The 27,752-nt window shown below is 36.2% G+C and overlaps 3 protein-coding genes and 1 pseudogene across 3 annotated transcripts; 2 read left to right on the plus strand and 2 right to left on the minus strand.

Moving 5' to 3' along the window:
- LOC107815305 (uncharacterized) lies at positions 1-1,259 on the plus strand. Its single transcript, XM_016640863.2, has 2 exons — positions 1-333; positions 778-1,259. The coding sequence occupies exons 1-2, from the start codon at positions 196-198 to the stop codon at positions 934-936; spliced, it is 297 nt and encodes a 98-aa protein (XP_016496349.1). The 5' UTR covers positions 1-195; the 3' UTR covers positions 937-1,259.
- Positions 1,260-1,734: 475 nt separating this feature from the next.
- On the minus strand, positions 1,735-11,100 carry LOC107815304 (hydroxyphenylpyruvate reductase-like). The gene is made up of 2 exons (XM_016640862.2): positions 10,601-11,100; positions 1,735-2,425 (listed from the first exon to the last, which is right to left on the minus strand). Exons 1-2 carry the CDS (start codon positions 11,021-11,023, stop codon positions 1,907-1,909), a joined length of 942 nt encoding a protein of 313 aa, XP_016496348.1. The 5' UTR covers positions 11,024-11,100; the 3' UTR covers positions 1,735-1,906.
- A 5,195-nt stretch (positions 11,101-16,295) lies between these two features.
- LOC107815301 (uncharacterized) lies at positions 16,296-18,754 on the plus strand (annotated as a pseudogene).
- A 59-nt stretch (positions 18,755-18,813) lies between these two features.
- On the minus strand, positions 18,814-20,992 carry LOC107815302 (hydroxyphenylpyruvate reductase). The gene is made up of 2 exons (XM_016640860.2): positions 20,447-20,992; positions 18,814-19,580 (listed from the first exon to the last, which is right to left on the minus strand). The coding sequence occupies exons 1-2, from the start codon at positions 20,867-20,869 to the stop codon at positions 19,062-19,064; spliced, it is 942 nt and encodes a 313-aa protein (XP_016496346.1). The 5' UTR covers positions 20,870-20,992; the 3' UTR covers positions 18,814-19,061.
- Between the last annotated feature and the right edge of the window lie 6,760 nt (positions 20,993-27,752).

Raw genomic sequence — 27,752 nt, forward strand, 5'->3', positions numbered from 1 at the left:
GCATTCAAAAACAGATTGGGATGACCAATTTTTTCTATTTTTTGGAAAAGCTAAAAAACCAAAAAAATAATAATAAAAGAGCAGGGTAGCTTCTTTCCTTTGTGCGTTTTTACCCCTAAAGTAAGGCTAGCTCAGATAGTTAAATGCACTAATCCAACTGAGATCTGAGAGTGTAGGTAGTAGTAGCAAATCACCATGTTAGAAGGCAAAGCTCTGATTGAAGATACAGATATGCCAGTGAAGATGCAGATCCAAGCCATGGCCTGTGCTTCTCAAGCTCTTGATGTTTATGATGTTTTAGACTGCAAATCCATTGCTGCTCACATTAAGAAGGTAGCCACAATCACTTTCTATCTACAAAGAATTTAAGTTATATACATCGTAGTCATTTTTACAGGTAGTCTGTCTTATTTTCAAGATAATTACCAATCTTTCTTTATATTTTCGATAGCACAAATCTCACATTTGGATGACTTGATAGTGTAAAAACATGTATTTTTGACACCCATTTACCCCTTCTTGATTCCAACACTGCATGTGGGACTGAAAATTACAATCTTTTCATAAAGAAAATTAGAAAAATGACAGTGTATAATCACTCTTTAAATAATAGTCGAAAAATATATACGCACACATTTTTGTATGTTCTATATAAAAAAATATATAAATTTTATACTTTTCCGGTTATTGGATGTAAATAGTTCTGGTCGCGGGCTAAAAGTGATCTTTGCCCAAACAAAATACAATTTGTCCTGATGTTTTGTGCTTTGTACGCAGGAATTTGACAAGAAATATGGAGGTGGATGGCAGTGTGTGGTGGGATCAAACTTTGGGTGTTTCTTTACTCATACTAAAGGAACATTTATCTATTTCACCTTGGAGACTCTTAATTTTCTCATCTTCAAAGGAGCATCTTCTCCTCCATCTTCTCCTTGATAGGGGTAATTTGGTTGCTCAAGAAAGGAAGAAAATGAGGAGATGTAGTTACTTTTAGTTAGGTTATTCTCTTGTTCATAGCCACCTCCCCCTTTTTGACTTCAATATGTTTTCTTTTTTACTACTACTGAATGCAAGATCTGGAGATTGAGGTATTGAGAAAACCAAGAAGTTTTCATGAATGAGAAGACTGCCCTGCTTAAACTGGATTTTCTTCCTTTTCTTTTTCTGGCCACTAAAAGCCATGTATGCTTCCAAGAAACTGTAGTTTTTAGTTAGTGATGTATCCAGATTAATGGAATGATTGGTGTTGCTCTGCTCAATACTATGTCTCTCTCTACCATTAAAGCAGTTCATTGGGGATAATACATGAATACTTACATCATGTATCAGGGACTAGATTGAGGCACAAACAAGGGTTATGGTAGAGTGGTAAGTACTTTTTCATCTTTAACCAGTTCTTGAGTTCGAGCCCTGGGTATGGAGTCGCGTAGGGAGCGCTTTATCTCCCAATGTGGGACTTCCCGGCGCGTATCCGAATTTAGTCGGGTCCCAATGCGAGTACCGGACACCAGGTGGGAAACCAAAAAAAAGATTAAATTGAGGCAAGGAAGTTTCATTTACATGAAGTGGACTGGTCTGAAATATGAGGGATCGTAATGAGATTGTTGGGGGCAATTGAAGTGTTTGAGGCTCTATATCAGATTGATACAATGTATTTGTGATATAATGACTGACCTCAGTTTCAAAGACAACAATGTACATTCAGAAAAATGACCAAAGCTAACAGGCCATGAATTTGGATAAAATTACTAGATATATCCCATAATCAATCATAAGGTTTTCTACAGATGCAAGCATTGTAGGTTTTCATCATCAAACAGAAATGAATACAATTCCAGAATCTTGGAAATACTCATTGTGTTCAAAGATAATAAACTCATGCTAAAGCACTGATGAATGCACATGTTCAAAGCACAGGAGTCAACAATGGTTTGTGAAGAAAATGAGCTTCCAGGTTTGCAGCAACAAGGTCAGCCATGGCTGTGCAAGTTTCTACTGTATCACTTGCAGCATGGGACAATAAAACAACGTTCTCCAGTCCGAACAATTGTTCAGGAACCTCTGGTTCAGTCTGATAAACATCAAGACCAGCCCCACCAATACGACCTTCAATCAGTGCAGCTACAAGTTCAGATTCATCTACGTGTGCACCTCGTCCGATGTTGATTAGAATGCCCTTTGGACCTAATGCATCAAGCACTTTTCTAGTGACAATGTGTCGTGTTTCTTCAGTCAAAGCGCATGCAACAATAAGGATTTCAGAATTTGCAGCCAAATCGACTACAGTAGAGTAGTATTTGTAGTTTATGTTTGGTTTCTTTGATCTGGAGTGGTAGCTAATCGGGCATCCAAAAGCTTCAGCTCTCTTTGCTATTGCTGAACCAATTCTGCCCAATCCAATTATGCCAACCAATTTACCACTGAACTGAAAAAAAGAACAGTGATCATTTTTTTAAAATTAAAACAAAAAACCAAATAAAAAGAAGAATTTAGCATTTAAATTTTATCATGAAAAAGAAGAAAAAAAGAAAGATACAGGTCTAATGGAAGTGCATTATGTTGTACTGTTTTACATACTTTGAGGCCTTGAGATGATATATCCATACTATTTCAAAACTCAGCATCCATCATAAAAGCTGCAAAGAAACTCCTATAAGTACAGTACTCCTGTTATACTTCATTTTGTGATTCTTATGTACTCAGCCAGCTCTTAGTTTGCTGTGATTATCTTTCTGGCATCGGATGTTGGTAGTGCTTGTTTCTATTGTTTTTTTCCTTCCTTCCTGAACCGAGGGTCTATCGGAAATAGCCTCTCTACCCTCTCAAGTTAGGGGTAAAGTCTGCGTACACACTACCCTCCCAGACCCCACTTGTGGGACTCCACTAGGTTGTTGTCATTGTTCTATACTCAGCCAAATGAATAATTGCTCTGTCTAGATCAAAGTGAAATACGAAAAGTACTAATAATATTCGTTCATGATTCATGGTGCTGATTCATGAAGCTGAGGCTTCTCATTCCATGAAATTTGAAATGGCAGACATACTGTAACAATCAGGAGTAAAATTTCCAATTTCCAAAATCGAGACATACTAGTGATAACATAAACAAAACTAATGAAAGTCCAGAATTGGCATTCTTCAATTAGAGTCAACTATAAGATCAACACTTCTATCAAGAAAGAATTCCCAGAAGGCAAGGTCCCAAATAAGGGAAAGCACATTACCAATGAATATGGTGTCTGTCCTAAAAGAATTGCCAATGTTCAATTTCCACGAGCCAAGTAAGTTACTTGACCAACAATTTGCCAAGCAGTTTTTTATATATCTGTAGACGGAAAAAAAATTAATCTTTAACTTAGTTGATTGTGAAGTAACTTAATATTTTACACAACAGCCCATTTATCCCACTAGATGGTGATGTTTGAGTCCAAATACTGCCATATTTAAGCTATGCTGAACATGTTTTGGGAGGTCTTTCCCTTTGTTGAGTTCCAAAAACTTTTGTTTACCGAGTCCAGTTAGGATTGAATATTGAATCTTTATGGATCATTTTCTAGGTTTGTTGTGAAGTTTACCAAGGTTCATATTTAAGTATTATCTCGGTTATAATCAAAGAATGGGAATATGATTCATCATGGGCTTTATCTATTGGCAGAGACTGTAACCGTGTTCAGTAATCATAATTCATAACCATGTTCAATTTTAGATGAAGGATAAGATTATAACTGTTCAAACATAGTGAATATGTTTCAATGAGAGATATGCTGCACTCACAACCATCTATTCCAGCAAGTTCATTTTCCATCTTTGCCCGAATTCTTGGAACTCTCTACCAGTGTGATTAAAAGCCATGGTTTCTTCACTTAAAGTGATAAAGGACACCGAGATATATCCTGTGTGAAAGTTTGAAGGAAATTGTGTGCCTTCTATGAATGTAGAAAAACAGAAGACAAACTTTTCTTATGTTTATACTATAGTTCACACAAAGTGTGATGCCATGGATGACATCATGTGAGTCATTGCTTTGCTATAAATAGCAAGCTTTTATTTTAGTTGAAGACACATCAGACAGATAGAGTAAGAAGAAAAATACATTTGAGAAAAAATATACAGAGTTTGAGCGGTATTGTAGTGAGGTGCAAAAATCAAAAAAAGGGTTATTTCTTTTGAGTGTGTAGTGGTTTTAGAGTATTTTACTTGATACCACAAATTGAAAAATCTTTGCTATAGTGAAATCAGTTGCTCCTCTCGAGCTGTGGCTTTTCCCTTATTAAGAAGGGTTTTTACGTAAAAATCTCAGTGTCCTTGTTTCTCTTAGTATTACGTTGGTTACTGTATTTTAGTAATCTGCATTTATTACATTTGTATACCGTGAATATAATTTCTGTGAGGATTATTTTTTCAATAATTGGTATCAGAACACAGGTTCTGCTCATTAACAGAATATTTTTCACGGTCGGTAGTACAATATGTGGTGGAAAAATAAGATGTCCGGAGTAAAGTACGAAGTAGTAAAATTCAACGGAGATAGCGGGTTCTCAACATGGCAAAGAGGGATGAGGGATCTGCTCATCCAACAAGAATTATACAAGGTATTAGATAAATATCATGAAAGCTAAGGATTAGGCTGACTTGGATGAAAAGGCTGCTAGTGCAATTAGGTTGCACTTATCAGATGATGTGGTAAATAACATCATCGATGAAGATACTGCATGTGGCATTTGGACAAGGTTGGAAAGCCTATACATGTCCCAAATGCTAACAAACAAATTGTACATGAAGAAGGAATTATACGCCCTACATATGGTGAAGGTACCAATTTTTTGTCACATTTAAATATGTTTAATGGACTAATCACGCAGTTTGTCAACCTAGGAGTAAAGATCTAGTAAGAGGATAAGTCATCTTGCCCTTGAACTCATTGCGATAATTTGGCAACAACCATCTTGCACGGTAAAATCACTATTGAATTGAAGGACGTCACATCGGTTCTTCTACTCAATGAGAAGATAAGAAGAAGCCTGAAAATCAAGGAAATGCTCTCATCACAAAAGGTAGAGGCAGGAGTTACCTAGGAAGTTCGAGCAACTATGGTAGATCCAGGGGTCGTGGAAAGTCCAAGAACCGATCCAAATCAAAAGCCACAAATTGCTACAATTGCGATCAATCAGGTCACTTAAAAAGAGATTGAAAGGGCAAAGATGAAAGCAGTGGCAATAAGAATGACGACAAGACAACTGCCATTATGCAAAATACTGATAATGTTGTTATCTTCATAATGAGGAAGACGAATGCATGCATTTGGCAGGTCCAGAGTCGGAATGGTGGTTGACATAGCAGCATCTTACCATGCTACACCAATAAGAGAAATTTTTTGTAGATATGTAGCAGGTGATTTCGGCACTGTGAGAATGGGAAACATGAGTTATTCAAAGATTGTGAGGATCGGTGACATTTGACAAATGTCATATGCACATTGGTTCTAAAGGACGTGCGACATGTACCTGATTTGCGAATGAACTTAATCTCGGAAATATCTTTGGACCAAGATGGATACGAGAACTATTTTGCAAATCAAAAGTGGAGACTCACTAAGAGATCATTGGTGAATGCAAAGGGAGTTTCTCGTGGCACCTTGTACAAGACTAATACAGAAATATGCCGAGGTGAATTGAATGCGGCACAAGATGAGATTTTTGCAGATTTGTGGCTCAAAAGAATGGGTCATATGAGCGAGAAGTGATTGCAGCTTCTTACTAGGAAATCACTTTATCTCAAGAGAATGGGTCATGTGGGGAGGAGGCAGAGACAATCAATCATCTCTTTTTGCACTGCAGTGTCACCTTACAACTATGGAGAATATTCATCAGCTTAAGGGGAATCTTGTGGGTAATGCCGAGAAGAATATCTGAAGTTCTAGCTTGCTGGAACAGATAAGGAAACTACTCCAGTCATAAAGAGAGATGGAGAATTGTCCCAGCTTGCATTAGTGGACAATATGCAACAACAACAACAACAACAACAACAACGACCTAGTGAAATCTCACTAGTGGGGTCTGGGGAGGGTAGTGTGTACGCAGACCTTACCCCTACCTCGAGGGGGTAGAGAGGCTGTTTCCGAAAGACCCTCAGCTCAAGAAGACAAAAAGAAGACGAAAAGAGGCAATCTATTAGTACCTTCAATAGAAACCATAGAACAAAGAACAACTTCACCAGAACCAGAAAATAAGTGAAAAGCAAAACAATAACCAGTATATAAAGCACATCAAAGAGGAACGAAAAAGTAGTGTGAACTCAACATAAAACACTAACAGTCAAAGATCAAGTCCTAACAGACTAGCCTCACTCTGCGGCGCCGTAGAGATATTCTCAACTACCTCCTAACCTATTAATGCTCGATCTCCACAACTTCCTGTCTAGGGCCATGTCCTTGGTAATCTGAAGCCTCACCATGTCCTGTCTGATCACCTCTCTCCAATACTTCTTAGGCTGCCCTCTACCTCTCCTCATGCCCACCAAAGTCAGCCGCTCACACCTCCTCACCGGCGCATCTAGGCTTCTCCTCTGGACGTGCCCAAACCATCTGAGCCTTGCTTCCCGCAACTTGTCATCCATGGGGCGACACCCACTTCTCCCGAATAACTTCATTCCTAATCTTATCCATCTTGGTATGCCCGCACATCCACCTCAACATCCTCATTTCAGCTACTTTCATCTTTTGGATATGTGAGTTCTTAACTGACCAGCACTAAGCCTCATACAACATGGCTGGTCTAACCACCGCTCTATAAAATTTACCTTTGAGAATCTGAGGCACTTTCTTGTCACACAGGACTCCAGACGCTAATCTCCACTTCATCCACCCAACCCTTATACGGTGTGTGACATCCTTGTCGATCTCCCCATCTCCTTAATAACCGACCCAAGGTACTTGAAACTGCCCTTCTTGGGGATGACTTGTGAATCAAGCCTCACATCCAATCCCGCTTCCGTCGACTCGGCACTGAACTTGCACTCTAAGTACTCCGTCTTAGTCCTGCTCAACTTGAAACCCTTAGACTCAAGGGCAGCCTCTCGTTGGCGCCGCCTCGCGTCTCATCAATCAGTATTATGTCATCAGCAAATAACATACACCATGGCACCTCCCCTTGAATATGGTGTATCAGTGCATCCATTACCAGGGCAAAAAGAAATGGGCTAAGCGCAGACCCTTGGTGTAACCCCATAACAACCGGGAAATGCTCCGAGTTGCCTCCCACTGTCCTAACCCGAGTCATAGCTCCATCATACATGTCCTTAATCACCATAATATAAGCAACTGACACACCTTTTGCCTCCAGGCACCTCCATAGAACCTCTCTAAGAACCTTGTCATAGGCTTTCTCCAAATCAATAAACTTGGTGGACAATATGGAAAGAAAGAAATCAAAAATGCTTTGAAAACAAGTCGAGAAATATTCAGAAGATCAAAATGAAGTGTTTAGTTCTTTTCATTTTTGGTATAGAGGAGAGTACTTAGGAGACCATGAATCAAATTTTTGATGTTTTATAATCCTTGCGAGATGACAACGGATTGGAGAGTTTCTCCTGTAACCCACCTTGTAATTATGGGGGACTTCACAATTTTTGTGTAGTCTACTTTATTTAGATAGAAATATGTTATCTTATCAAAAAAAAAAAAGAATGGGTCATGTGGCTCAAAAGAATGGATCATCCAATTACTCCACCTCAAGATCTAGGCTAGCTGCTAAGCTTAAAATTGTTTGAATAGAAGTCATTTTGACAACAAGTGAGAAAATTTCGTCAAAATCGATACCTTTCTTCTGTTCTATGACTTTTACCATCAATCGAGCTTTATATCTTACCAACATGTCATTTTCATCTTTCTTGAGTTTAAAGATCCACCTGCATTTGAGTGGTCTTTTACTCTTTGGAAGTTCAACCAGCTTGTACGTGTCATTTTTCTATAGAGATTCCATCTCTTCTTGCATGGCTTTCATCCACTGATTCTTTTCTGGATGAGGCAACACCTCCTTAAGATTTTCTGGCTTCCCCTCATCATTGATGAGGACATACTCTGTGGATAGGTACTTGCATGACCCTACCTTTAGTCTTTCTCCTTTCCTCAGTAGTCCAAATAAACAGTAGTCACAAGGTTTTACGTTATACCTTTGGCAAAAGACATAAGTGATTTCCTGGCAAGAATCTGCAATCCTTTCTCGCTCATATAACCCACTCTTTTGTGCCACATCTGCAGAAATCTCATCTTGTACCGCATTCAATTTACCTCGTCATATTTGTCTTGTACAAGGTGTCACGAGCAACTCCCTTTGCAATCATCAATGATCCCTTGGTGAGTCTCCACTTTTGATTTGCAAAAAAAAGTTTTCGTATCCATCTTGGTCTAAAGTTATTCCCCAGATTAAGTTTATTCGCAAATCAGGTACATGCCGCACGTTCTTTAGAACCAATGTGCATCCGACATTTGTTTTGATACACATGTCACCGATCCCCGCAATCTTTGAGTAACTCGTGTTACCTATTCCGATAGTGCCGAAATCACCTGCTACATATCTGCAAAAAAATTCTCTTATCGGTGTATGGTAAGATGGCGTTGTATCAACCACCCATTCCGACTCTGGACCGGCCAAATGCATGCATTCTTTTTCCTCATTTATGAAGATAACAACATTATCATTATTTTGCATAGTGGCAATTGTGTTGTCGTCATTCTTATGGTCATTACTTTCACCTTTGCCCTTTCTTAGATTTGGGCAATCTTTTTTGAAGTGACCCGGTTGATCGCAATTTTAAGCAATTTTTGGCTTTTGATTTGGATCGATTCTTGGACTTCTCATGACCTCTAGCTCTACCATAGTTGCTCGAACTCCGTTGGTAACTCCTGCCTCTGCCTTATGTGATGAGAGCATGTCCTTGATTTTCAGGCTTCTTCGCATCTTCTCATCGAGTAGAAGAGTCTATGTGACGTCCTTCAACTCAATAGTGATTTTACCGTGCAGGATGGTTGTTGCCAAATTATCGTACGAAAATGGTAATGAGTTCAAGAGCAAGATGACTTTATCCTTTTCCTCGATCTTTACTCCGAGGTTAGCAAGTTGCATAACTAGTCCATTAAACACATTTAAATATGAAAAAATTTGTATCTTCACCCATATGTATGCCGTATAATTGTTTTTTCAGGTACAATTTATTTGTCAGCATTTTGGATATGTATAGGCTTTCCAACCTTGTCCAAATGTCACATACAGTATATTCATCAATGATGTTATTTATCACATCATCTGATAAATGTTGCACTAGCAACCTTTTTATCCAAGTCAGCCCAATTCTCAGCTTTCATGGTATCAGACTTCTTGATATCACTATCTAATACCTTGTGTCAGGCTTCTTGATATCATTATCTATACCTTGTGTAATCCTTGTTGGATGAGCAAATCACTCATCCTTCTTTACCGTGTTGAGAAATCGGTATCTCCGTTAAATTTACTACTTCGTATTTTACTTCGAACATTTTATTTTTCCACTGTATATAGTACTACCGACCATGAAAAGTAACATGTACTCTGATACCAATTGTTAGAAAAATAATCCACAGAGAAATAATATTCACGGTATACAACTGTAATAAATGCGGATTACTAAAATACAATAAACAGCGGTAATAATAAGAGAAACAAGGATACTGAGATTTTTACGTGGAAAACCCTTCTGAATAAAGGAAAAACCACGGCCCGAGGGAGCAACTGATTTCACTATAACAAGAATTTTACAATTTCTGGTACCGCGTAAATACTCCAAGACCACACTATACACTCAAAAGAAATAAATCACATTTGATTTTTCCACTTCACTACAAATACCGCTCAAACTATCTATATTTTTCTCACATAGTATTTTACTTCTTACTCTGTGAACTCTCTTACTCTATCTGTTTGGTGTGTCTTCAACTGAAACAAAAGCTTGCTATTTATAGCAAAATAATGACTCACATGATATCATCCATGACATCACACCTGATGAACTATAGTATAAATAGAATTAAAGTTTATCTTCCATTTTTTTATATTCAAAGAAGGCACACAATTTCCTTCAAACTTTCACACGTACGGTGTGAGGCTGGACCCCACACTTGGAACTCTCTACCAGTGTCATTAAAAGCCATTGTTGTTTCACTTGAATTGATGAAGGGATGCGAACCATGCGCATTACAGAAATTTATGTTTCAAATGATGGTGCGCAACGTGACCCCAACTAGAATTTTTCATCAAATGAATCTCAACTTTAAGGAGTTGGATTAATATATGGATCTTTGTACATTAGATATTGAATTAGTTATTTTAATTGCAGTTTAATTCTTTGATTTTTCTATATCATATTCAATCAATCAAATAAACCTCAGCCCGAACTAGTTAAGGTCAATTATATAAATTTCCAATATTCGTTTCTCTACAATCAAGCCCTTAACATTTAGACAAATTCATCATTAAAACTACAGTATTTTTTTGTCGTACAAATCATATATTCTCACTCTCCAATTAATCGGGGTAAGATGATTAAAAAACTGAGAAAAAGAAGTCACCTTAGTTGTCAGCTCAAAATCGCCATTTTTCCACAATCCGCGTCTCACAAACCCATCAGCAACACAAATTTTCCTCAAAGTCGTTAATGCCAGTCCAATTGCTGTATCCGCCACGTCATCCGTCAGCACATCGGGAGTATTAGTTACTCTAATCCCTCTTTCTTTACATTTACCCAAATCAATCTTATCTAAACCCACACTGTAAGTTGATACGATTTCCAAGTTTGGCAATGCGCCTATGAGTTCCGAGTCAGCACCGAAAAATGCGTTTCCGACAACTGCTCGGACTGAGTCGCCGTTCTGAGTCAAGAACTCGGCTTTGTTAGGAGTTAACCAGAATCTGAAGAGGTTAAAACGCTTGTTGAGTTGTTCTTCTAAGTAGGAAAACATTGGACATGTCATCAATACTCCCATTTTCTCCATTTTTTTTCACAATAGTTCCTGGAACTGGGGAGCAGCAGTTGGTTGGGATCATTAGGAATCAGGAAAGAAGTTGGTTGGGCTTGTAAAATGGGCCTTTTAGAGAAAATACTAAAGAATTTTTACATTCCTATGCCACATAGGAAACTTTATTACCCTCGATGTTTAAGGTTTGACTTAATTATACTTAATATACCAAATTACCAATTCTATACCATAATTAATTAAGGGTATAATTAATTGTACATTTTTTACTCATTAATTAAAGGAATCTGCACGTTTCTCTCTCCTAACCCCTCAATCTCACCCACGTTTTACCTATACCCACGTTCTTTTTACCATTTTCCATCTTCTGAAACCAAATTCTCCCTCTAAATTCACAGAAAATTGAAGAAACGCTTCAACAAAGTTGGTTCCCCATTTTACTGTGGAAGTTCATCAATGAAGAACAACAAAGTTCATCAAAATTGAAGTCAAATCTTCAAAGTTCATACACACATTTACCTTCAGCTTCAAATTTTCTCAACGAAGAAGAACAAACCTTCAAAGAGATAAGAGAGCAGCAATTCCACCATTGAAAAGCTTTGAAGCTTTGAATTCAAATTTGGGTTTTCAAAAATCATTATTTGTTTTGATTGGGTGTTGTTGTAAATAATTGGGAATATGTTTTGGAGTTTATATCTCAATTTTGAGGGGTTTTGGCGAAAATTTAGACTTGGTTTTGGCTGAATTTCAGATTGAAACTCGAAGAAGAAGAAGAAGAAGAAAAAGAAAAAGAAGAAGAAGAATAAGAAGAAGAAGAAGAAGAAGAAGAAGAAGAAGACATATTGCAGAAATTGTAGATAAATCGTAGTTACAGTTGGATTGATCAGAATTTGAAATAAATACATCTTCGCCGCCGTTGACGGTTTCCGACGAGGAAACTCCTCTGTTCTCTACTTCTCCATTTCTTATTTTTACTTCTGTTTTACGTTTTCTATTTCTAATTTGAGTTTCTTGATTTCGCACACTTTATACACACATTTGATACAGGAAAAATATGAAGTAGTTACAGTTGGATTGATCAGAATTTGAAATAAATAAAAGAAATTTTTATATTCCTATGCCACATATATTTCAAATTCTATGGAAATCTGATTTTACGGTTATCTATAAAATTCCTACATTTATCTACAAATAAACTACACATCAGTTTTAGGATGTATAAAGCAATATTGTTTTCATAATTATCTACAAAATTACTACATTTATACTACAATTAAACTACAATCTATGTTGAAAAAATGTTGACTACAAAATTTTTCTCTTCATCTACAAATTTTCTACAAAAATTCTACAAATATACTACAAATCAATTTAAGTATGTATAAAGCAGTATTATTTGTAAGGGTATCTACATAATTACTACATTTATACTACAATTAAACTACAATCTATGTTGAAAATCTACAAATTATTTACAAACTGGGTACATTGAATTTTAATATCCCAATTCTCATTCAATTGTAGCATAATTGGGATTTTTGACATAATTGCGTTTTTCAAAAGATTTGTAGAAGTTTAGTCGTTTTTTTATTTGTGAAAACAGAAAATAAAGCATCTACAATCAGAATACAAATAATCTACAAAATATCTACAATTTCTGCAATATGTCTTCTTCTTCTTCGAGTTTCAATCTGAAATTCAGTCAAAATCAAGTCTAATCTTCACCAAAACCCCTCAAAATTGAGATATAAACTCCAAACCATATTCCCAATTATTTCAACAACACCCAATCCAAACAAATAATGATTTTTGAAAACCCAAATTTGAATTCAAAGCTTTCAAACTTTTTAATGGTTGTCAATGGTGGATTTGTAGCGATTTTGATTTAATGACAAACTGAGATTTTGATTTGTAGCGATTGTGAGAATATCGAAGAACAAAATTTGATTATAAATTGAAGATAAAGGATTTCCGTGATATGATTTGATCTGATTTACGCCAAATCTTTTTAGAAGATTCTATTCCTGAATTTTAGCTCGACAAATTAGGAAGATTCAGCTACTATTAATTAGTATTTAATGATTGATAATAACTGTAGAAAAAATATGGACAAGGCGGGTAAATTAGAAACTATGCACATTTTTGGTAATAAGGTTTCATATATGGTATAGGAAAGAAAAAATCTCAATCCAAAAAGCATCCTTTAAGTTTGGAAAGAAAAAAAAAAGAATTTTTATCTCTTATAGCAAAGATTAACTTATTTATTTTAAAGAAATACCATTTTAAAAAATTATATTCTATAGATACCTTTTAATATTTATAGGAAAATATCTAATTTTAGTTATTTCCTACCGTTAAGCCACTAAATACGCTATTCAGTTACACTATTTTCTTTCTCTCTCTACTTTGATACATGTCATTCTCTTCTCCATTCGCTGAAAACATGATGCTCAATCTCAAAATTTCAATTCGAGTGATCTAACTGTTGAGCACGAAGAAGAACACGGCCTTGAAAACAGGCGATTCTCAGTTGCATCAGTTCCTCATGAACTCGTCAGTTCAGTGGACGATACCATACAATTCAAGCCGATTGAATACCCATTTGCTCGACGTGAGATCAAGAAAACAATAAGCACGAAATTGTCAATGGTCATCGATGACAAGGTCTTAATCGAAGTGGAAGACGATATAGTAGACCGGATACTAGGTGGATTATTTTGTTGCTCGACGGCGGATTCGCCGGAAATTAGGGTTTGTTCTTGAACAAAGACGACGGAGTTTGGGACTGAGCAACTTGATTTTCTGTTGATATATTTCAATGTATTTTCAATGTATCATACTGTATTTTTATGTATTTCATTGTATTCATTTTTTTTTCATTGTAGTTCAATGTATCTCGTTGTATTCCATGTATTTCATTGTATTCACTGCCTTTTTTTCATTGTATTTCAATGTATCCCGTTGTATTTTATGTATTTCATTGTATTCACTGTCTCGCTATATGCCATTAATGTATTCATATATTTTTTTTAATTAATATAATTTATGTATTCAGATGTATTATCTAATTTCTCTGAAGATTGCTATGTTTTTGGGGTATTTTTCGGTTGAGAATCTTTTTTATAACTGGAAATACAAATTTTGTGTGTTATAATTGAGTTTGTTGAGTTATATTAGGAGTCTATTATGTTAATTGATTCACTTTCCGTTTAAAAACAGTGTAATTCCCTGTTTCACGCCGTGAATACAGTCGAATACAATAATCTGTCCAGCTGTAATCCCATATTTCACTCCATGAATACAGTCGAATACACTCGAATACAACAACTGATTAGTTGGACTTCCCTGATTCACGCCTATTTTTGCTATTGTATTCATGAATACAGTAGCTTAAATACATCTAATACAACTTATAACAACAGAAAATGTATCTACAATCCGTAATATAACAAACGATATCTATAGATAGCTAATTACCACAAAAAGATAGTACTTTATGAAAATTTTAAAATTTAGTCATTTTTTATATGAAAATAAAATCCGAACAAAAATACCCTTTAAAACCAGAAAAAGTTCCAACATTATACCGAAACAATTTATAATGCTGGAACTACCGAAAAAGTTCCAGCATAAAGAGCAACTATAAAGATACAATTTATAATTTATGACTAAAGTTGTCCGAAACGGTCTAAAGTTGTAGTCGAACTATTAAAATAATATATATGACCAAACTTTGTCTAAAATTGTCCAAAATGGTAGCGTCATTTTCCATCTTTATTTGTTGTGTAGCGCATGGATTATATTTGTATATTTTTAACAACAATAACAATATACTCAATATTATCCTACACGTAAGATCTGGGAAGGGTAGTGTATACGCACATCTTACCCTTATCTTGTAAAGATAGATATGTTGTTTTCAATAGACCTTCGACTCAGGAAAGTATAAGCACTATAATAATGAAAATATAGATAAAAGAACAGTACCAAAAAACTATATAAAAGCAGAATAAAACTATTAAGAATAAGTACGACATTAAAAATATTTGTAATATTTTTTAAATAGATATAAAACTTAAAAATTGCACGGGGCACCCTATTTGGTCGCCCCCATTTAACCTATACTCATTTTTAATTTTTTTTTTAACTTGTACCCAGTTTTTAAACAACTTCAGCCCCTGTCTCCTCCTCCTTCGTTTTCTTCTTCTTCTTCTTCTTCTTCTTCTTCTTCTTCTTCTTCTTCTATTAACAACTGAAAGACACTATGATTAATTCTGTAGAATAGTAATACTAACAAATCGGGAGAATAATATAAGTTTTTTTATTTAAGGAGAGGACTGAGGAGGAGGATCACAGTTCTCTTGCCTTTGTATCTGTCTGAACGGTAAAGTTCTTAATGTGCTGCAGTGTCGAATGGCGCTATAACAAAAGAAATTTTTAAGACCAATGATGTCAAGTTTGCTGCTAGGCCAGAATTTGGCCCTTAGAGTACCAAATTTACGAAGACACATTGTTTTCCACTTTGGACTATAGCAAGTACTGGATTTTTATGAAGAAAATTTGTATGACAGAGATTCTCTCCCCTCAACAGATCACTAAATTTGCTGATGTTAGGAAGGAGAAAATGATGAAATTGTTGGAATTTTTCGCCAAGTGACTTGAAATTTGTGAAATGTTTCGGTGCTGATTCGATTTTTACAGATAGAACTTAAGCTTTGCCATTTATATTTCACTCTTCCTGCAAAATATTACTTCAGCTTATATAGTGCTGAAGTTTTTACAAATGAACTAAATAACTTCAGCATCTTCTGCTGAAGTTTTTGAAAAAGCTTACCCAAGACAAAAAAACTTCAGCTTATTTAGTGCTGAAGTTTTTACAAATGAACTAAATAACTTCAGCATCTTCTGCTGAAGTTTTTGAAAAAACTTTATGACAAAACTAATGAATACAGGACAAAAAAACTTCAGCTATTTTAGTGCTTAAGTTTTTACAAATGAACTAAATAATTTCAGCATCTTATCTAGGACAAAAAAACTTCAGCACTGCCATTGCTACTTCAGGCCCGTCTACTAGAATGCTGAAGTTTTGCGTGATTGCCTTTGCTACTTGAGCTCTGTATGCTGAAGTTACGCGAAAAAGTGAGTATGCTTGCAATTTCTTTTGCAAAGCGGACACAAGTTAAAACGTGACCCAAAAGCCGAGTATAGATGCAAATCCCCCATAAAACATAACAAAAGGGGCTATTTGTGCACAGGCTCACGCATATTGGCCCAAATCCAACACTATTTACATAGTATTTCAGTTTTGGATTATACGCAAACATTTCCTACTGCTGCTTCAGTTCCTCCAAACGGCGAACTCCTTGTAATCTCTTTCTGTGGCGAAATTCAGCATTAAGCCTGTAACTTAATGCTCACTTCTTTCTTCTTTCTTTTGTTCTTTCTGTATTCCTCTTTCTCATGAGTCACAAAGATGAAATAATTTTTTTTTGGGCAACTCATAAAGAAAATTTTTTATTGTTGGAAGAAAAACGAGTTTCAAATCATTTTACCAAATCTTTCTATATCCAATAAGGAATTGGAGATTTCTAATTATTTAAAGTGCCTCATGTATCCAGTGTATGTTTGAGAACTTGATATCTTTAGCAACTAGGAGCAATAAATTTCCAGTAGTATTTCTCCATAGGGATTTGTTAGGCACATTTGGCCTTTTGAGGTGAACTTAGTCCATTATTTTGAAACATATATTTTTTATACGAGGAGAATTGCAAACTAATATTTGAGTCTGAATCTTTTGAAAAAAATAAATTAATCTTGTCCGGATTTAGCTCAGAGAATTAGTCAATTTGACTCTTGATAAGCAAAAGTTGCCAAACAAATTGGGAGTGAGAGAGTAAATATTAGTGAGTGCGGTGTAACAAATTGTATCATGTCTAGCATATGAACAAGCAGATGGTAGAAATTTATGAGAAGCAGATGATAAGAACGGAGTAGTGCTAAATAGTTGGCGTCGGGTTTAGTGAGAAGATAAGCTAATGAATTTGAAACAAATGGTGCTGTAGAAATCACTACATTCATTAAAATGAGCATGAGATCTTAGAAGACAAAGCATTTAGTATTGGAATAAAATAAGTACAAAATAGAGTAGAATGGATCCACAGGATTCGTGTAGCTAATTGAGGTATGATCGATTGATTGATTTATTAAGTGGATACAAATCACTTGTAAAGTAAGCAGTGGAATCATAAGTGATTATTTTTGTTTCTAACAGTTTCAAGAGATTATATTGGTATATCCATATTCATGTTTTTGTTGGATGTGAACTTATCTGCTATTGGCACTAGCTTATTGATTGTGTGTATTGCTCATTGTTTCTGTCTTGGCCGTTGATCTCCGACGCTTTTACCATCGCCATATACTCTTCTGCTGCTCTTTTTAGGTGTAGAGTAAAAGAAAGTTCATAATTAATGTCTTTGATTGTGCACAGAGGGGACCTATGCTATAACGAGAGGGGGTCCCCGGCACCCGTAAAGTTCGGCAAAAATTCCATGTATATATTATATCCTTAGAAAATAGTGATATATTAGTAGTGTGCACCCTTTATACGAAACAGATTTTAGTTGAATCCAAAAGTACACCCTCGACCTTAACATCCTGGGTTCGCCTCTGATTGTGCAGTATGAAGCCTTGAATAACTAAGTAACACCTGGTGCTATTTTGAACGAGTACATAAACATTATGAGAACAACATTATTGAGAAAGAAGGGTATTAACATTTATTGGAAATATTACAGCAGTCTCTGCTCTCCTAAGGTGAAAGTAAACGAGACACTTTCCTCAACAACATTACCCTCGTTTAGCAGCTCTAACAAATACCCTGATGAATCCACTCAGTCCAACTACCCTCCTCCTCCTGAGCCTATACCGAATAGGCCCTTAAGAGCTGATTCCAGAAGGCCCCTCAATCCATCCTAAAGACAACGCCCCAGCAGCAGCAACCCCACCCATTCTACAACTTTTAGAAGACCTGGTCAGAATAATGAAAATCAAATCAAGTCCCTGGATAACCAAGATTTTCTGAAAAGGTTTCAGCTTGGATTTGATCATAAAGATGAAAATCCAAACACCAATCCTGCACGGAGTGACACTCCTGCTTCCGAGTCACCTCCAGCTCCACCAGAAGATTCAGATGAAATATTCAAGAAAATGAAAGAAACTGGCCTAATACCCAATGCTGTAGCTATGCTTGATGGGCTTTGCAAGGACGGCTTGGTCCAGGAAGCCATGAAGCTATTTGGTCGGATGCGTGAAAAGGGTGCCATACCTGAAGTTGTTATCTACACTGCTGTGGTAGAAGGCTTTTGTAAAGCCCACAAATATGATGATGCTGTGAGGATCTTCCGGAAAATGCAAGGCAATGGCATTATTCCTAATGCTTTTAGTTACAGTAGCTTAATCCGGGGGCTCTGTCAGGGCAAGAGATTAGAGGATGCCCTCGAGTTTTGCTTGGAGATGTTAGAGGCTGGACAGTCCCCCAACATGACGACCTTTGTAGGTTTGGTCGATGGGTATTGCAAAGAGAAGAGTCTGGAAGACGCCCAAAGCATGATTAAAGCGGTGAGGCACAAGGGTTTTATCCTTGATGAGAAAGCTGTTAGGGAATATTTGGACAAGAAAGGGCCATTCTTGCCTCTGGTTTGGGAGGCAATACTGGGGAAGAAAGCTTCACAGAGGCAATCTCTATTTTAAGGTGCGTTTTTTCCAAATGGAAATTCTAGAGTTCAATCAACATATGGACAAGCTGTGTATGAGTATTATCATGTTATTCAAAAATTCAGTTTCGTAGAGCCTATTTGGACTGTTGCCGAATATAAAAGCTTTGTACAAATTAAACAAGTCATTGGAGGACCGATCAAGTCTATTGCAGGACCTCTACGTCACATGGCAACAACTTTACCAATTACGTCAAGACCCCTTTACATATAGGGAAACAAAATTTACATCAACATGTAGCTAACCTCCAGACAACCATGACAAACAAATGTTAGTTACATTCCTAAGCCACTGGAGTTAACAATGGTTTGTTCTGAAAGTGAGCTTCTAAGTTTCCAATAACAATGTCAGCCATTTCCTTGCGCATTTCCTTTATGCCACTGGCTACATGAGGCAACAGGACTACATTCTCAAGCCCAAATAACTGCTCAGGTACTTCAGGTTCATTCTCAAACACGTCAAGGCCAGTGCCTCCTAATCGACCATCAAGAAGAGCAGATACTAGTTCTTTTTCGTCAACATGAGGACCCCTTCCGATATTGATAAGAATTCCCTTTGCACCTAATGCATCAATTACTTCGTGGTTGACAATGTAACGACTCTCAGGAGTTAGTGCACATGCCACGACTAGGATCTCACAGTTAGTAGCCAACTGGACTACAGTTGGATAATACTTGTAATTTGTATCTGGTTTTTCTGCTCTCGCGTAGTAACTGATTAGACAACCAAAAGCTTCTGCTCTCTTTGCAATTGCTAAGCCAATCCTCCCTAATCCTATTATACCAACTGTTTTGCCACTAAACTGCAAAAGAGAGAGCGATGAATCAGGTAAATGTTAGTGTACATCTCTCTGCTCAGGTGGTTATGCAAATTGGTGCCGTAACAGAAAAGAGAAAAATTCCCATATGTCCCAAAAATTACCTTTTGAAGCGCCACGCGTTTACATTAATACAAAGATGATGTACGATAGTTTTCACAACATCCAGAAACAGAAACTCCAAAATTACAACTTATAACTTAAAACAAAGCCCATGTCGCACATAACAGGTTGATACAATGCCTTTGACACTTCATTCAGAAGAGAAACTGAATAAGCTGGAAATTGCTGCTTAATTGTCACTATGCTAAAGACGCCAACGGTTGAGTTATATTACACTTAATGATATGGCCAAATCTACAAACGGGAAACTAGGGGTGTCAAATGGGCAAGTTGTGCATTTTTTTAGCGGGTTAAAATAGGCTGAGTCAATTAATGGGCGCGCTATTGACCCGCCCAAAAGTTACTTTGGCTGAGATGAGCTAAAATTTGGGTCAAACTTTAATTAATGTGTATTATTTTCTTATGAATTGTTTAATTATCAAATAAGACTTTTTTTTTTTTATGGTCATATATAATATTTCAAAAAAAAAATTATTTTAAAGAAATTTTAGTAAGGTTACTCATGGATCAATTTGGACTAAAAATCAGCCCAACTTTAGATGTGCTGAAATGGTTTGGGCCAAGATGGGCCGAGTTCAACAAATGGGCGGGTCAATGACCAATTCAACTTTGGGGGCGTTCAACGAGTCAAATGGTTTTGGGCTCAAATTGGCACCCATAAGGGAAACTATGCTATATTGTGTTCTAAAACAAACATGAATACTCCAAGATTCGAGAGGAATACAAACCTTAGAAGTCAACTTGAAGTCACCAGCTTTCCACAATCTCTTCTTAACATAGCGATCACACTCGCAAATCCTCCTAAGCACAGCCAACATTAATCCAATAGCAAGGTCAGCAACATCATCAGTTAACACATGAGGTGTATTTGTCACTCTAATACCCTTCTCTTTACACTTGTTCAAATCAATCTTATCCAATCCAACACTGAAACTGGACACAATTTCTAGCTTAGGCAACGCCTCGATAAGTTCAGCACCAGCACCAGCACCAGCGTGACCCACAACAGCGCGTATTAAATGCGAGTAGTTGTTGATGAATTCTTTCTTGTCGGAGAAGTTCCAGTAACGTAAGAGGTTGAATCGCTTGTCAAGTTCTTGTTCTAAGTATGATGACATTGAACATGCCATTAGTACTCCTATGGTTTCCATTTTCTTGTTCTAATTTTTCTTCCCTAAGAGGTTGGTGTCAGAAATATACGGAAGACTTTGACAGATTTCTTACAACTTATCTTTTGATAGTAGAATTTGGTGGCTCTCAGGCCTCAGCCTCTCACGTACGTGTACAATCATGTAAATTGTAAATTGACTTTTTTTTTTTTCCTTCACATTCACCGGTCTATATTCACCACTAAGGCTGTCCAACGGGACAGGACGAAACGACATTTAACCGGGACGATGGCGGGACGGACCTTAACGGGACAGGATAAACAGGCCGACCCGATAGGCCCATCCCGTCCCACTAACAAACGAGATGGGACGGAACGGGACAGTTCGTTGCCCTAAGTGGTCCTTTTTTAAAAAATTAATTATTTAAACATTAAATTTGGCAACGGCTAATTTTTTTTATAAATAGCAATGGTTATTTTTTACAAGTTGACACTGACTAAGTTTTTAAAATTTGCATCGGCTAGTTTTTTTTACTTATTTAATAAACTTAAAACTTAATAAATTATAAAGAAAGTTAGAAACTAAGTAAAGAATTATAAAATATTAAAATAAAAGAATTGTAACAAAATATTTTAGTAATTATAATAGACTTATAATTTATTAAATATAATTTCAATCTATAAAGTAACTAAGTAAGAGTGTTAAGACAATTCAAAAAAAAAAAATTCAAGGATAAAATATTTTATTTTATTAATAGAACTTTCAAATTTCACATATGAAGAGCACTTAATCTACGCAACCACCTTCTAGGAAAGGTTCTGTTTGAACTAGGCCTCTTAGTAGCCAATTACAAATTGTCATACTAATATTTGTAAGCTCCTATATAGCTTCGTTGCAACTTATCTGTAATTTCTCTCGGACATTGTTATGGAATTGACAATGTTGATTTATGTTCCATGACGTCATCGCTCCTAGTACTAAATATCTCATTCCATTCTTCTTCTTCCCTAGTGGTTAATTTTCAAAATCAAGATTTCTTCTTACTGAATTAATCCAATCTCTGAATAAGACGGAAATCTCTAGGCTGTCCTCCGCTAATGAAGGTATATGATCTCCAATTTGAAATCTTGCCGCGCTAAAAGTACTCTCTGATGCTACTGATGATGCCTGAATAGCTAGTATATCTCGGGCCATTATTGAAAGTGTTGGAAATGCCTTGCCACGTTCCCTCTACCATGCCAAAAGTTGTTTGTTCATTCCAATCCCTAATCAAGATAAGAATCAAATTCATCATCAATAGAGGAATCAAAACCCGTTATATCTTCCATACTTTCCCATAGAACTTCTACTCTAGCCTTAGAAATAGTAGGAGCATTTTTACCACCTATTGTTGCCATAGATTTATAACTATCAAACATTGATCTATCATAAGAATAAATGTTAGCTTGGCAGTTTTCGAGAAATAGTTGTTCATTTTCTTGAATTCCTAAATTCTCATAAATATTACGAACAAGTCCCTTTGCACCTCTTAATTTTAAAGATGGGTTAAGTATAATAGAAATTAAATAAACTTGGGGAATAGAAAAAAAATACTTTTTAAATTTGGCAATCAATTCATTATTGGCCGATGCATAAGTTAAATTTGTTTTATACTTACCAAATACATAAGAAATTCCACAAATATACCATAATATTTGTGTAACTGTAGGATAATATATACCAGAAAATTATTTTGTAGCATAATAAAATTTTTCTAAAAGTTTAGTAAGCTTTAATAATACCTTTTGTATAGGCATCCGATAATCATAAGCAGCTTTAAGCATTTTATAAGTAGAATTCTACCTAGTACAAACATCTTTTGCAATTTTTCTATATGGAAGGTTAGCACTAGCATATTGTTGTGCAAACTCACGAAGTCTACTCGCTTTATTAGCACGAAAAATATAGCCGCAAGCATGTTGTACTTTACTACAAGCCTCAAAAAATAAATTAATACCGTCTTTAACAACCAAGTTAAAAATATAGTCTGCACATTTAACATGGAAAATTGCTGGATTAATTGGACAAAGACTAACTTTTAAGCTATTTGTTGCAGTTGTGTTAGCAGAAGCATTATCTAACGTGATAGTTAAAACTTTATCAATGAGCCCATAAAAATCTACTATTTGTAGAACTATTGTTGCAATATATGATCCAGTGTATTTTGAATCAACAAATTTATAACCAATAATACGTTTTTGCATGTTCTAGTGATGCTCAACCCAATGACATATAACAGTTAAATAATCACAACCATTAGGGCTACGATCTATATCACATGTGATAGACACTTTACAATCTAAGTGAAAAAATACACAATGAATATACTGAAGATATTCAGTTTGAAATTTAAAAACATCATTTCTAACTGTGGTCTTAGGAAAACCTTGAAAAGCAGGATTATAAGTTTTTTGTATATAATGCACAAAAGCAGGGTGAGAAGGAAAAGTAAAAGGTAAGCTACAGACAACGACCATATTTCTGAATTTTCACTATCTCTATCTTTGTTATAGGAATGTAGTATACTACCAGAAGCGGGGTGAAGCTATTGTTGTAAAAATTTAGAACCCCACCAGATCCAATGGGAGTGCCAGTACCGCTGCTAGGTTCCAAAATTTCTCCGGCATCTATTTGGGCTTGTATCCATAAATATTTGTGTTCCTTATTTAAGTGCCTGGCTTAAACCCCCATCCCACTTGATTTTTCATGGGGCAGAGGCACCCAGGTTTTTCTTGCAGTTCACCAGGTGGTAGTGCAGATGCAGGGCAACAAAGTAACTCCAGATCCCAGGGACAGGGAGCTCCAGGTTTTCAAAATCAACAGAGGCAACAATATCATTCTCCACAGTCTTATCAGTCTAGCATGGAAGATCTGATGAAGGTCTTTATTATTAAGCCAGATGAGAGGTTTAAAACTCATGGCGTAGCTATCACAGAACAGGGCATGACCATTCGAAACTTGGAAATACAGGTGGGACAACTAGCTAATCTATTGTCTGAGAGGGTTCCAGAAACTCTCCTTGCTGATACTGAAAGAAATCCAAAAGAAACATGTAAATGCAGTATCTTTGAGTAGTGGGCACGTATCGGAGGATCTCAGAGCAAAACAAAAGAATGAGCTGATTGAAGATATGTGGAGATTGTGGAGGAGCAGACAAAGGACAACATTCAAGAAGGTGCAGGGATGGTGGATGATGGTCTGAAGAAGAAGGGAAATACTAGAGCTCAAAAGAAGAAGAAAGATGAGAATGCAATAAATGAGCAGACTGAAGAAAGTAAATATATGTCTGCTCTACCTTTCCCGCAGAAGCAGAGAAGAGAGAAGCTGGACAAACAATTCAGGGGCTTTCTAGAAGTGCTCAAACATGTGCATGTGAATATACCTTTCACAGAGGTGTTATCACAGATGCCAGCTTATGCTAAATTTTTTAAGTAAATATTGTCCAAAAACGAAAAGTGGAAGAGATATTGGCTGTCAAGCTGATAGAGCATTATAATGTCATTCTGCAAAACAATCTCCCTCAAAAGTGTGGAGATCCATGGAGTTTTACTATATCATGCTCTTTAGGAAGTACTAAGTTTGAAAAATCTTTGTGTGATTCAAGTACTTCTATTAATATTATGCCTTTGTCTATTTTCAGAAAATTAGAGGGAGAGATTGGAGAAATCAAGTCGATACCTGTGTCCTCGCAGCTAGTGGATCAAACCACAATCATACCTGAAGGAATAGTGAAAGATGTGCTAGTTCGGGTGGATAAATTTGTGTTCCATGTGAACTTCATTATGGTGAACATGGAGGAGAACCCGGTTTCTCTGATTTTAGGAAGAACCTTCTTGGCTACTGGAAGAGCAATTCTTAACATTCAGAAAAGGCAGCTCATGCTCAGAGTAGGGAAGGAAAGGGCGATCTTCAAAATGGAAGGATTAAGGGGGGCCCTAAAGGAGCGATTTGGAGAGAGTAAAACTGATAAGTGTAGGGTATACCCAAAAAAAGGTCGAAAAGAAGCTCTCAGCATGGATGAGTGCACTGGGTCGGGCATGCAAAAGAGATCCCGACTTCGATTCCAACCCCGATTAGATGAATAAGGGGAGTTTCCTTAATCTCTTGCTTTTTATTTGTGTGTCATGGGGACATGCCACAATTTAAAGTGTGGGGTGAGAGATGTAAATATATAAATGTGTGTTTGTTTCGTTTCCTTTGATTGAAAAAAAATTGATTTTTTCCAATGATAGATTTCCTCGATTGTCTTCTTGAGGGATCAAAGTCAAAGAAAAAATATTTTGTTTCTCTTAGGTAGTGTAACAATTCCCCTTTAGTTTTTCTTTGTGCCACGATTCTTTTTCAAGGGTTTTGCTTGAACTGAGTGTAGTTAGTTTTTCTTTTGATAGAAATAAGGAAGTCTTGTGCTATGATATTAAATGGACATGAATTTTCTTGACTTTATTTTGTCTTGAGAGTAGTAAGTGCCTTAGTTGTGACACCTAGGCTCAGTTCTTGATTCATAGATAAGTGCCTTAAATTATTTGATTGTGATTCTGCCTAACTGATTTGACTAGAGAGTCAGGATAGTTCCGATCCTAAGTGAGTTATGTGCCAATGCGTGAGTAAGGTATTTGTTCATATTCTGTGCATGTTAGTTGATGTTTAGAACTTGCCCTATGTTTACAAAGCATAATAATAGTCGTGTTCAGTCTAGGAAGTGATATAGGCATTTCTTTATTGAGCTAATTATATGTTTATGACCCGGCTAACTGTTGTATATCCTAATAGCCCCTTTGATCCTGTAATCCTACTTTTTTGGAAACCACACTACAAGCCTGATCCATTTTGTTCTGAATTGACTATCTATTTGAATCTTTTACTGCTCTTGAGCACTTGAATTTGTTATGACCTTGTAAAAGCTGAGTTGAGGTATGGTCGGGTTTTTGAGGGGAATTATTGAAAAAGGAGAAAGGTGCACTGTTTAAAACAAATTATGAGAGCCACTTGTAGGGAATTGAAAAAAAAAGAGAAAGAATAAATGACGGTGTTTGTATATAGTATAAAGAAAATTATTTCTTGCTAGTGGTAAATCTTGCTTTGTCTGTACTTAAAGAAATTGAGAGCTTGGTGTTAATATGATGTGAAGATTGGGGTTTAGTTCCACATAAGTATGGGGTTTGAACTGTTAATATATATGTATCAAAGTGCTCAGGGAGGTGTAACCACTATTATCTAAATTATATCATACCCGTCTCGCAACCTACATTACAAATAAAGTCCTACTTGATCTTTGACTGAATTAGCTTAAGCAGTAGAGTATTGCACTACGGGCAAGCCTATGGTACGTCTTCTGTGGCATAAGAATTTTATTGAGTGAATTCTTCCTAATTATTCGTGAACTTTATTATATGTGGAACTACTTTCTATTATTTGTGTAAGGGCACATGATTTGCGAAGGTAAGGTAAAGTCTTTGACCTTAGTGTTAGAGTAAGTGAGCAGGTTGAGAAAAATACGTGGTGTTTTTCAGTCGAATCTTGAGGCTAGTATGTTATTACAGGGTTCTTAGTCTGCTCTAAATATTCTTGGCATGATAAGTAAGGGAAGTTGTTTGATAAGAAGGTTGTCTCTATGTGAAGTATAATTTGATTGCTCGAGAACGATCAATGGTTTAAGTGTGGGGTGTTGATACTAGGCTAGAAACCCATATTTTTGTCATAGTTTACACTCCAATTACTGCATTTTACTTCTGTTTGAGCTTAAATGCTAGTGTATTGTACTTATTATGTATTTTATGCCTTGTAGGAAGTGATTTCGAGTTAAGAACATAATCTGGAGCTAAATCGAATAATTTTGAGCGTTCGGGGGTCGAGGACCAAGTCTGGATATCAAAAATCGAAGAAGCAATTTTACTCTATAAAAAATGCACAGTCGTGCCGCATGGGGCGGCGCAGTAGTGCTTTGTGCTGCTGTCTGTCTAAAATGACTCTCTGAACTTCCCCAATAGCACCCCACATGGGGCGGCGTGCGTGTTTAAAATTCTTAGAGTATTTTTTTTGTTTCGGCTTGAAAAGGGTAGTTTCGTCCGGGCCCGTTCCTACATGGTATAAATATACCAAAAAGACATTTCTGAAGGGACTTTTGACCTTGGAAGTTTTGGGAGATCATTGGAGGCTACAAGACACAAGATTTCATCATCTTTTCATCAATTTAATACGGGAGTTTGGATTGTAACGTTAGATTGATGTTTTTTTTACTCTTTAATTATATTTGTGATGACTTTTTCTATGATTATAGAGTAGTTTCCCTTAGGGTTTGATAGATATGGTGTTTTGATCGATATTTATGGATTTTAACTCTAGTTTTTTGCTTGAATTCATTTATGGAGCTTTGAATTGTTGCAACTTTATTCACCAGTTTATTTAATCGAAAGAGGAATATTTTGGTGATTATCTTTGCATTATTTTGTTTGGTTTAATTCAATGATTCTCTTAAGTAATCAAAAGATATTGTTGAATTATTGATTAAATCAAGTTAGGAGAATATTCGAGAGACGTTTTCCTGAAGACTAATCCATTAACACATGCTTGTATATTTTCACAGTGTTTATATTAGTTCACCTCGTAGAGTTAAGATTTAATCGAGAGAGGAGTCTTGACTACACATTTGAACTAATTGTAGAGTGAATTCTGAGAATCATTAGAACATTAGAGTGAACTAAAATAGAGTTGGATCCCAAATAGCTATCTTGCACATATCCTGTCATTATCCTTATTTCTCACATTGATAAGAAACCGACTTTGCTAATCTCTTGTTTGTTGCAGTCAATTGTCAATTGCTTTACTTTAGTAGTTAATCGTAGTTCGTAATCATTCCAATCAAGTTTTGATCATCCTGAACAACAAT

This window comes from Nicotiana tabacum, chromosome 20 (genome assembly GCF_000715075.1).
Source record: "Nicotiana tabacum cultivar K326 chromosome 20, ASM71507v2, whole genome shotgun sequence".
In the NCBI taxonomy this organism is placed as follows: Eukaryota; Viridiplantae; Streptophyta; class Magnoliopsida; order Solanales; family Solanaceae; genus Nicotiana; species Nicotiana tabacum.

What these genes read in the sequence shown, in the direction of transcription:
- LOC107815305 (XM_016640863.2), top strand. Translation starts at nt 196, where the DNA reads ATGTTAGAAGGCAAAGCTCTGATTGAAGATACAGATATGCCAGTGAAG. An exon ending in TTGCTGCTCACATTAAGAAG is followed by an intron (nt 334 to 777) that starts GTAGCCACAATC and finishes CTTTGTACGCAG; the next exon opens with GAATTTGACAAGAAATATGG.
- LOC107815304 (XM_016640862.2), bottom strand. Translation starts at nt 11,023, where the DNA reads ATGGAGAAAATGGGAGTATTGATGACATGTCCAATGTTTTCCTACTTA. An exon ending in ATTTTGAGCTGACAACTAAG is followed by an intron (nt 2,426 to 10,600) that starts GTGACTTCTTTT and finishes TCTTTTTTTCAG; the next exon opens with TTCAGTGGTAAATTGGTTGG.
- LOC107815302 (XM_016640860.2), bottom strand. Translation starts at nt 20,869, where the DNA reads ATGGAAACCATAGGAGTACTAATGGCATGTTCAATGTCATCATACTTA. An exon ending in ACTTCAAGTTGACTTCTAAG is followed by an intron (nt 19,581 to 20,446) that starts GTTTGTATTCCT and finishes TCTCTTTTGCAG; the next exon opens with TTTAGTGGCAAAACAGTTGG.